Source organism: Triturus cristatus, chromosome 2_2 (assembly GCF_964204655.1).
Source record: "Triturus cristatus chromosome 2_2, aTriCri1.1, whole genome shotgun sequence".
NCBI classification, from domain to species: Eukaryota; Metazoa; Chordata; class Amphibia; order Caudata; family Salamandridae; genus Triturus; species Triturus cristatus.
The window spans coordinates 538,747,451-538,759,197 of NC_140582.1; the positions used below are offsets into that span (position 1 = coordinate 538,747,451).

At 40.4% G+C, this 11,747-nt stretch overlaps 1 protein-coding gene across 1 annotated transcript in view; it reads left to right on the forward strand.

Annotated features, from left to right (window-relative positions):
- Nucleotides 1-10,738, forward strand: part of FHDC1 (FH2 domain containing 1) — a 99,049-nt gene extending 88,311 nt beyond the window's left edge. Inside the window, exons 11-12 of the mRNA XM_085641681.1 lie at nt 644-808; nt 6,231-10,738. Coding sequence (XP_085497807.1) covers nt 644-808; nt 6,231-8,264 — 2,199 coding nt within the window. The 3' untranslated portion in view covers nt 8,265-10,738. The remainder of the gene's footprint in view (nt 1-643; nt 809-6,230) is intronic.
- The last annotated feature ends 1,009 nt before the right edge of the window (nt 10,739-11,747 follow it).

An 11,747-nucleotide genomic window follows, 5' to 3' on the forward strand; every position in this document is an offset into this window, starting at 1 on the left:
GGACTAAGTGCACTATATATCGTTTGATACTATTTATACTGCAGCAACAATGAATGTTTGAACTGATGGCCAGTAAATATTACTTTGGTATCCCATGCCACTCAATGTGGTGTTCTGACCATATTTTATTGTCCAGTCCGCTTGGTTCATGAAATTGCCCTCAGGCAAATGTAACGGTCAAAAGTTTGGATTGTGCATAAAATCAATCTAGCTGGGATGCAACAGAGCAGGATACATACTGGGGGCGCCGTGAGATGTTACAGTACATTTTGTTCTTGTCAAAACTGTTGTGTACATCAATTAGCGAACTACAGCTTTGAATTTTATTGCATTTCATGCATATACAATCTCATTTCACATATCGCTGTTTAGGCACAGGGCAATTAAGTGATTCACCCAGAATCTCAAAAATTTCCGTTGCGTGCCAGCATCTGGATTTGAACCAAGGGCTGCAGTTTCCTTGTGTCAAATTCCACAACTTGGCCACTAGACCACAACTTCATCTACCACACAGTTTTGGTTTTTGAAGTGGTTTATACAAAATGCTAGTTGGTAACATTTATTTGCTGCTCACCTGGATTTTGGTGTGAGTGTGGCTAAAATGCGTGCCATGCTTGCTTATTGTGCTCTTGTTTCACTATAGGCATCTCTGACTGAAGTGAAAGACCTAGAAAGTCGGAAGGAGGAGCTGACGAAGGAGAGCCATGCTCTGATTGACTTTTTCTGTGAGGACAAGGACACCATGAAGCTGGATGAATGCTTCCAGATTTTCCGAGATTTTTGTGATAAATTCAACAAAGCTGTTAAGGTAATGAAAAATAAATATTTATGGGCTATATTCACCTGGGTTAATATGATCCTGTGTCTCAGCTTCTTTATACTTTATAAATTAGTCTGTTGACATTTATTGCGACCAGTTACACCACGGCTGCTCTATTGTTAATCTCGTTTTCCTAATCACTTGTAAAAGTCTATAGCAGATTATGCATACAATGCCCTCTTGCCAAATTATAAGGAGAGAACATTGACTCCTCATAGTTTTAATCTTTTCTTGCATGTTCTATCGGCTTTTCCATTGTTAAAATGTTGCTACAGTCTGGAATTCACCCCAAACCCTCTGTCTTGGGGTGAATTCCAGGCTGTGGTCTGCGTTTTGACTCTGAAGCTATCAAACTGATTGGGCTTAAGATCCACCCCTTTCAGCTATTGGTTTTCTTTGACCAGTAATTGGTTTGAGAGTTAGTTAAGCCTTACTTTACCCCAGTGGAGTATTTTTCCCACACCTAATGCTTTTGGCTTGTTGTGTGCATCCTTCTGCCTCTAATCGAGAGAGTGCATTAAATGGTGTGAGTTATTGTTTTACAATTCATGCCCTCTCTATCTACTCTTGCTGGCTACCTCCTGCGTGTCTGTCTCCATTGTGCTAACATTGCATGCATTGGCTGAATCACTGACTTGTTTTCTTTTCCAAAGCTTGTCGTCAATTGTATTACCAGCAGTTGAGTTCTTGCTTTTCTCAGGTCTTGCAGCAGGGTATCGTTTTTAGGGGTTGCTTGCACTTTTGAAAAGGATCCTTAACCGCCTTTTGTACTTTATTTGCAGCTCCTGCAAGATGTCCCTTTTGTTAAGTTCTTATGAAGCTGAAACTTATGTCATTTGCTTCTTCTTTAAGGCACTTGGGAGGACCTCAAAACATGCAATTCACTTAATTGTTTTGCTCTTTTCATAAAACTGTCTGCTTATTTTACAACTACTTTCAATCATTTATGTTGTGGTGTACCTTTGCAGTTTTAATCTGCTTTGCTTTTACTTTGGGTTTTATTTTTGTGGGCTAGTAGCCTTAGGTCATCTAATTGCTGCAGATCATGTTTTGGTTTACATGATTGAGCATGGCAATATCAAATTCGGCATTAAACCTTCAAGCCGCATTTGCCATATGGCTCCAAGTAAACTCTGTACTTTGGGACTATGGATCCCAGGGACCCCAGCTGCAAAGTTAAGGAAAGTTTTCTCTGATAAGTAAATAAGATACAAGTGTTTCTTCCATTCACAAGTTCAAGTTAGTTATTATCTGTCACCGCGTTTGCTTTTGGGGTCTCAACTGTACAACAAAACCTATGTTGTAAGATGAGGTTTCTTCCTAAGCTGAGGTTCTGGGCCTAAATGGTAAATGACTTGCATATTGTGAGAATCTTGGTCTCTAGGATCAGCTGATCCTTAGAAATGTGGGCTTATCAGAATGCCTCTTTGCATTTCCAAGTGTATGAAAACATTGCCATCCAAAGATCTTTTTCTCATCACTTGCAATGCAACCGCTTTAATTCCTGGGCCACCACTGAAATCTAGGTCAGCAGTTCGTAAGATTTTGATTTCTTTGGACCTCTACCAAATCACTACTGGAAGCCGGGATCTCAGCCTGAACAATAACTGTGATTTGAACCTCAAAACAGTAATGGAGAAACTAAAATACACAAAATAAATACATATTATAACTCCTGTTATTTAATTAACATACAAATATTTTTAAAAATCGAAATTTTAAGATGAAGATTAGACCTTTTAAAAATATGGTTTTATTTCTAAAACATGAATCAATTATGCTAGGCTGTACCAGACGACTTATTCTTTACTTCTAACGCAGGCTGTTTTTGTCCCCACATATCGGCCCTTTAAAAGAGGACCCAATTGTCTGTCTTAGATTCTGTTTACTGTACGTGCGCAGTGCCCACAAATTAAGCTAGGAATACCAACTTTATTGTTTGTCTCCAATTTCAAATCTATTTACAGATCATTTTTAAAATGTTGAGTTTTACATGCTTGTATTCTTTATTATTATAATATTATTTAGTTTATTAGAGAGATTGGCTATGTGGATCGCAGTTTAAGAAAAGCTGATCTAACGCTGGTCGTTCTTTGCCATCAGTCATGTATTCTCCTTCAATGGTTAAAGCCATTCCTTGGTAGAAGTCATTATGCATGAGTCCCTGTCTCTGACTTCCTGGACCGTAAGAAAGTAGATCAATATATTGGTGAACTTTGCACAGACTGCTACCCTCATTGTATGCCATGAATATGTTCCTATGGACAAAGTAAAAGACTTCTTTCTGGCATTTATGGTTGAAGGTACCATGTGCCTCCTAAGAAGGCAGACTTACCTCTGGAAAGAGACTTGCATACAGCCATGGATACAGCAGTCCTTGTCAACAGTCCTTGGTCGTGGATAGGTAAAGAATAAGCTTTTATCCCGAAGTGCAACCTATTGAGCAATGTTAGTGCTTCAGTGCTGTACTAATGGCAGGAAGCACTATACAAGTGCTGATAACCTGACATGCCAAATGCAGATCTTACATTGGCTTAGGAGAAAATGGTTGTGGAACTCATTAAGGCGGAGTTAGATGTGAAAACACAATGGAAACTTAAAACCGAGGAGTCTCAGCTCACATCCATATGTCAAATTGAACCAACCATTGTGACACAGGACAAACCTTTATAAAATGTTTGTAATATTAGATATTACAATGTGTATCATGGTTTCAGGAGTAGGTCAAGTAGCAGCTTTAGGCTGGGCTAACGTTACAAAAGGAGTATCAATACTGCAATCTTTTTTAAGTTACAATGGGAAGTCATATAGGAAAAGGAATGCATAGTCTTAAAGTTTTAAAACTAAAATGTTGTCACAATCGGAGTTGAGAACTGTATTGTAGTAAGGAGGATTGGGTAAGGGTTATGTTGTGGTGTTAGGCAAAACTTAGACCTGTGCACCAATATCCACAGAAAGATAATTCATCTCAAGGCTGACTTGCAAAATTTAGGCTTCTCAGCCACAAAACAAAGATCAGAGACCGGGAAGGAAGAGAATTAAAGGATTTAGCATAGCAAGAAAGAGGTTACTACGTTAGTTCTTTGCAATATTAACAGTAGGCAATGGGTTATACTTAATAAAATGATTCATTAGAAACAGTTCTAAAGATGGGAGCAGTTAACTGCTATAAACTACTCTTGATTTGGTTGGAGTCCGATTTAAGGCTTCCTAGAAACTCCAATGAAGTGTGCAGCACATTGGTACATCAGAGACTATTGTGACACTTGTGCAGTTTGAACACCATTGTCCATGGTGCCTTTCCTGTTCTGTAGTTCTTGATTTCTATCATTACATGGCTCCATATAGGAGGCTTGGCTTGCCTCGCTTTACCACAAAGGGAGCAATTTGGATTGGGGCGTACTATATACAGTAGTGGTGAGTGATGATCTTCTCATCTATCAACGGATGGAGGCAACCTCTATAATGAAGGGTTTGAAGTTCATGAGGGGTCCAAATTATATGGGATTGTCAACTCCTCGTGTGTGCTGTTGACAAGGTTATGTTTACACCTTAGCAGGAACACAAGTTGAAACCTGCAGAATTGTATCAGTTAATCTGCATGTTTACAGAATGTATCCATTTTAAACCTATGGATATTGTCAAAAAGAGAAATTAATTTTGTTTGCTAGCTGGTGAAACCGGTTAGTCATATAATATTGTTTTTATATAGTTTTTCATAGCACACGTCTGCTGTTTCTAAGCACTGTAGTTAACAGGGTGGTACCATTGACCTATTTAACGGTACTCTCTGTATTGACTTTGGAAAGACAAAAGGCTAAGTGTTGCCTTATGGGAATCCAAACCCATGTCTCTAGATGTCAATGGCTAGCATTTAGCTCACTGAGCTTAAATCTCTACAGAAGAAACGTGTAATGGAGCCACTTTGCCAGCAGGGTCTGAATTTCCCCATATTAAAAAAAAACTTTGCCAAATATTTTTACTTTGAGATTTTCCTTCTTCGTCAAGGAAATTGTTGGAGTTCAGTTAATTTGGTTTTATAACGTTGCATGGCTGTAAGAGCCAAGGTGACACATCTTACTGATTTAAGCTTCCTTCTTATGGTCTCTACAGAGTTCCAGAACTATCACTATTGTTAACTCTCCTTGAGGGGGTTTTAAAGGCCCCACAATCTGAATGGGAAGGGATCTTCTGACATTCTATGTTGACCACCTGAATGAGGTCATTCTTGATCGGATTCTTAACTATATAGAAACTGCTTTAGGTAGGCAAGTCCTATTACATACGGAATTGTTTTACATAGTCTTTTCCACGTGCTCACTAAAAACACATTTCACTTTTTAATGGCTGATTTAAAAGTTCTCTGCACCAAGTTATTTTGGTTAAAGTACACTTGGCACTGTCCACTCCGATCCCCAAATCTATACAAAAGAGACCGGAATTGTTTCTGCTTCTAGGGCATGTCGTAATTCCAGAGGGAGACATCTTTGGCAAGAGATTTAAGGAGTTTTCTGGGCCTGACCTGCTTAAAATTATTCACCAGATTTGTTTTTTATTTTGGTGCTCTCTGCTAGGTTTGTTCTTGCCTTTTAGGGTTTTGAGTTTGTTAATGCTGTCTGAAGAAAGTTCCTAGAGGATTAATCTGTTTGCAGTTTGAGCTGCAGTCATTTCCAAACAGTCATAGCAAATCCTCCCACAGGTTGCTTTGTCTACATTCAGCAAGCATTGTTCTTTAAATATTGTTTATGAAGTCCTTTGTCTGCTTTGGTTTTGCATCCTGTCTGTCTTAACACTATGCTGATACCACCTTCTAAACAATTTTGAACTTTTAGATTGAGTAATATAAGCGAGCAAGGCAAAGGAATAAGAAGAAATCAATTACCACAATAACTACTAGCAGTTCATAGTTTCTTTTCACTCACAGATCTGTATCTTTTAACTTCCATTCAACTTTGATGGCTAGTTTGATAATATAGTGGACCATCTTCTAGAAATGGATGCTGGTCTTGTGAAGCATCACGTTTGCATACTCAATCAGTCCCACTTACCTTAAATGCCGTAGAGCAGTTTCCGCTCCTACTTAGACGCAGGTGAAGAATCTATCAACATGAGTAACCCTTCCCTTCTAGACTCAAATATTCCAGCTCTGTTATACAAAATAATTAATTGCTAGGGCAAACCACTTTTTTATAGCAAATATATATTGCTGAACATGTGCAGAACGATTGTCCTTCCTTTAGTCTCTCTCAACTGGTACATTTTGTTTTTCTTAAACCCCGGTTTGGTTTATAATTCATACCATATTCTTGTGATGTTAATTTATCGCTCTGAGCCATGAGCTTTTAAATGATTGTAGGTAGTGAGATTCATGAATCGTACCATAACACTGTTTTTTTGTTTGTTTTTGTAGGAGAACAGGGAAAGGGAAATCAAAGACCTCCGCCAGGAACAACGATTGAAGGAGCTAGAGATCAGACGACGTTCACTAGAACCTGGGGGCATTGGTCGCAGTAGCAGCGAGAATGATGTAGTGCTGCTGGCAACCAATGGCATTGAAGACTTTTTACCTTTCTTTCAACAGAAACCACCAAGTCCGTTCTGCAGGGCCCCCAGCTCTAGGCGATCTAGACATTCCTCTGCATTCCCAAAAGACAGAGAGTTGCGGACATTCCTAGACACCACTAAGGTGGATGAATCCAATAAATTCAATAGCCTCCCACGTGTAAACGTGCGACAAGCAAGACCAAGCATAGCATGGATGGAGGCCAAAGACTACAAAGAGGCCAATTCAAATAGTTTGCACTTAAGCCAGAAAGAGGAAATCGATCCTAGCTCGCAACCCAATTGTCAACATTCACAGACAACATCCAGCATCCTTAATGATATCTATGCTACCACTGTGGAGATGCCTGATGACAACAATAATAAGGTAGAACATGCCCACCGCCTTCACAAGCGAGCTACTTTAAGTCCCTTGGCAGTTAATGTTGAGGAATATGAACTAGTAAAGGGATTGCAGCAGTTTGATTGTGGGGGTCCGAAAAACATGGAAGAGGTGCCATTCATAAATGTGGAGGATATCAGTGTCATGGAAGTGGAGACATCGGATGACTTGAGTTTGCTGTCTCTCAGTATTACAGAAGACAATACAATAGCATCTACCAAAAGTTCTAAAGGTGTTTGTTGTGCAACTGATACCTCACCTAGTAAATCAAATAACACACATGGTTCGTTGTCAAGTGGTGTTGCTCCAGAAACGTTCATCTCTGACAGCAAAGAGCATGGCCAGATGTTCTATATAACAGACACCACAGACTGTTCTTTGACTCTGGACTGTTCTGAAAGCAGTGATCTCAAAATGGTAGCGGATCAAACCACAATTGAGAGCCCTTCGGTAAACTCCAAGTCCAGAGATCAGGACTGTAGGAGCTCCTCCAGGCTGAGCTCTGTTTCTGCAAAGGAAACTTCTGTTCCTCTTAACACGAAGGCAGTAGACTCCAACAAAAAGTCGAGCCTTCACCGAGACAGGACAACAAAAGGTAAAGACGTGCAGGGTGCAAACAGAAGCAACTCCTTGAAGGATAAATCTACCAGTTCCTCTAGACTACCCGGCACTCAAAACAGCAATTCATCACGTTCAAAACCAGTACGAATGCTGAATGACACTGAGCATGAGAACATGAGGAAGGTGGTTCCCATTTCGAAATCCAACCGATCTGCCAGTAGTTTGAAAAGGACAGATGTCAAACCAATAGTTAGGGAAACTAGCAGTCCAGAAATTAAGTCAGTGCACCGCAACTCTGTTGGGGGCAAGATAGACACACTGCCAAGAAGCCCTTTTAAACGCAGCTCGGTGGCTGAGGATTCTCTGCTACAGCCAGGAGGAACTCTTACATCAAACAGCCCCAGTTTTGCTAGAGATCAACTGCAGAGGAAGAACTCAATCAAAAAACCAAGTGCGAAACCCGTCCGGAATATTCAGAGACCAAAGCCGGAAGAAACTAAAATCTGCCGTTCCAGCATGAACACCCATGTTAAGTCGGATGTCAATAAGACTCCAGTGTCTGTTAGTCCAAAGGCACCTGCTGCTACTCCAAGTTTTGCAAGGAACACAGTGGCTTCCTCATCAAGGCATTCAAGAGGGGATCTACCTTCCCCCTCAAAAACTGTAACTTCCACAAGACTGTCCTCTCAGCCACAGCCGAAAGGGAAGATCGAGACCCTGGCCAGAAGCCCGATCGCCAAAGAGAATAGCAGTGCGGTGTCTCTAAACCGATCAAGTAGTCTGAGAGTTAGTGGAAAGAAAATAGAAGCGAGTCTAAACCCACATGCTAGAACGGTGGCTGCTTCAAAGGAAAGGGGCATAATGGAGAAGTCCTCAATTAAGCTAAAAGACACTGGAAAAGCCACTCTGGGTAAAATATTGAAACCATTACTGAAGTAAAATCTATGCGTATGAAGACTTTTTTTTAAAAAAAAGTGCACAATAAAATATTTCCTAATATTGATTGCACTGGAGTAATACAGGACAATGTTGCTGGTCAACTGTATATGCTAATTTAGGTACATTCTAGAAAGTTTTTCTTTTTGTCTTTATTCTGTCGGCACAAGTGACAATACGGATACATTTTAAGCGTCCGTTATAGAGCAAAAATGCAATGTAAATACCTCTGCTGTGTAGGAAGGACAACTGTATGTTGGTGGTACGCGAAGAGGGAAATACATCTTGGAAATGTACCATAAATTACTCCAGTTTTGTAACCAGCACATTGGATGTTATTTTTTTAAAAATGTAAATCAAGTTTATAATTTGTAGGTAAATATAAATACTTGATGTAGCTGCGTACAAGTTCAAAGATGACCTCAGTTTGTGTGGAAAACGAACTGCAATGATAGTTATGCCTTTTTGTTTAGTAGATTTACAACTCGTCCGTTGTGGACATGAGCGTGTTAGGAAGGCGATGTAGAACACGAAATGCTCACCTGGTGAGCAGGATTATTTCGACTCATTTGGACTAGGTTATGTTGGCGTCTAACTCTCTCTTGTGTCTCACTGCCAGCATGGAGTCGTGCTGTAAGGGTTTATTTATAGACTACAGAAGTGCCAAATCTTAAGGGTGCATATCAAAATGTTACAGCTCTGCCTTGTCTGATCCATTCTAGCATTCCTTTTTGCTGTCACATTCCCTTGCCACATTGCTGTTTACTTGAAAGCTGCTATGCATGTTTGTACAACTTACGGGTAGGAGTGTGCTTCCTGTTCCGATTGGTATGTCTGAAACCAAGTCTGTTTTTATGCGCTTTAACAACTAAATGTTTCCAGAAGAAGACATTTCTACTGTAGTTTGTGCAAAATAATTGTATAGCCTCCAGAGTTAAGTAACATTTGTTATTTTTGCACAAAATGTAGAAAACGCTGAATGGCTGCTCTAGAGTGTTAACTTCTCGACCCAACCTTCTAGCACAATCCCCACCACACTAACCATAAAATACTGGGTTCCTTTTTTACCTGAACACCCTTTACTTTTGTTTTGAAGTGATAGAGCAAACATGGTTCCAAGTCTTCTATTTTAGCACACATTTACAGAACAGGTGTTGGTGTTTACACTGTTCTTGGCTTGCCTCCCTTCTCCTGAAGTTATTTGTTTGACTGTGAATGTGGGTGCTGCCTAAACGTGTTTGGTGGCCTTCCTGCATGTGTGGTCAAATACAGACAAACCTGATGAAACTGGTATGCAAAGAGTATGTCATATAAATCTGGATTTGTTAGCTACTACACATTTAGGGCCCCGGATCGAACTCTGTGTCACCTGTGTATTCAGATGGCTAAAGCCCACGCACAGCTGTTCTACCACCCTCCATTACCCCTGAATGCTGAGGGTGTATCTTATGCTCCTGGTCATTTTATTTGGCTTCCTATTACTACCTCTGAGCAGCATAATGGTAGAAATATTTTCCTGAAATACAAGGCAGCCCCTCAGTAGTTCTCAGTCTGTCTTGCTTTTGTAGCAGTGGAGTTATAGGACTGGTGCTAGCTTCATCTGACAAGAGACTCAGACTGTGGTCTCTGTTGCACAGCACTTTCTCTGCGTGAATTCTTCCGATTCCATTTTAGAGATTGGGTTTTCGAGGTCTGTTTCCTAAAATAATTTAGAAGACTATGTTTTGTTACTTTAAGAATCCAGCCCTAACATGCTTTTGTTATGAGAGTGGAAGACCTCATTGGAATGAGTAGGAATGCGGCTAGCGTTCTTCTGTGGGAGAAAAATCACTGATAGTTTCTAGTATTTCCATCCTGACCTGGTGTACTAAATGTAGTTGGGAGCAAGAAAGAATAGCGCGCAACCTCCCTGTGGGAGAGAATTGGGAGGCACAGAATCTTGACAAATTGAGTTAGCATTTTACAGTGTTCGGGATTTGTTCCGGCATAGAATATTACCACACTGATGTCTTTTTAAAATTTAGTAATAAATGTTTAAGCATTGTTGGGGAGAAGAGCAACAAATTATGGCAACTATTCTGAGGAATCTGCTATAGGACTTGAACTTACGACGCACTAATGTTGATCATATTTAACCCAATCACTGGAAATGGGTTCCTGCATGCTACATTAACCAGCTCACGTCCCCTCCCCAACTTATTTATTTGTGGTTTTAATATGATCCACAGTATATTGTTCCTAAGCAACCTGTATCTCTAAGTTCATCTGTTAAAGCAGGTGGTTGAATTTATTACCTTTTTATTGGTAACAAGTGGAAAAAATTATTTGTTGGAAAAAGTAAATAAATGTTGGAAATGTAAATAAATTTTGTATACAAGCAATTCTCTGTAAATATGTTTCTATTTAACATATCTTTCACATGTCTAAATATCTGGTTGTTTGTTAATAAAGTTCCCATTTACAGGGAGTTGAATTCCCTCTGTCTTCCTTTCATTTGTGAGGTGGTGATGGTGTTGCATCTTGTTTCTGACATACCATTGGTATTGTTTCTGTACAACACGGACCAATTTTAAGCAGAGTGCTTACATGTTTGGTAAGAATATCACGCTGATGATCATTACGAGCGACCGGTGACGTATGACCCATTGGATCTTTCCTATGAAACTTCTGAAAATAGGAGGTCACCCATTGAAAGCAGGTCATGGTATTTCAAGAGTAAGTGAACGTACTGGACGCTATGTGAGACTCGTATTTGTAGGGTTGGGTGAAATTCCCCGTTCTGCCGGTGGAATTGGCAACGGTTACTTTTCTAGCATGGAGTTCTGGCCAAATTCTGGCATTCACCGCATAGCACAAATTCTTCTCACATCTGGCTCTGAGATGGTAAGTTGGCAAGTGCAAGTGAGATTTGGCATCCCCAGGGGCAATTTTTGATCACTGGGAGGATGTCGGGATTTTTCTAATGCAGGTGTTTGCAGACAGAAGGCTGCCACTTGAGTAGAAAAACTACTCGAGCAGTAGCAAAATCAACTTGAGTAGGTGCGCCCTCTGGCACGCTGCCCGGTGCTGTTGGAGCTGAATTTTCAGCATGAAACACATTCCCGGCACTAAATCACAGTGCCGATTGCGCGACATGCCTAGTTCTGCCTGTTCGTGGAAATCCGTGGAATCTCGCAGAGTTTTTTTGTAACTCCACAGAATTTTGCTGAGTCAAATTCCATATTCTCCCCCCCCCCCCCCACATATTATTGGGCCCCCAATGCAACATTTTGTAAAGGGATCTCCTACAACAATAATCTTCACCTAGGTGATCTGCCCAGAACCAATTTATTTTATTCTTTACTTTTTTGTGGTCACTTGTTGTAGAGACTTAAGTTGTCATCTAACTTTGCTTTCCTGTCACCGTGTTTACAGGCGTAGGCCCCTGCTTTAGGAGCGCACTGGCTCAAGAAGTCCTTGTGCCATGGGCACAGTGGACACTGGGAA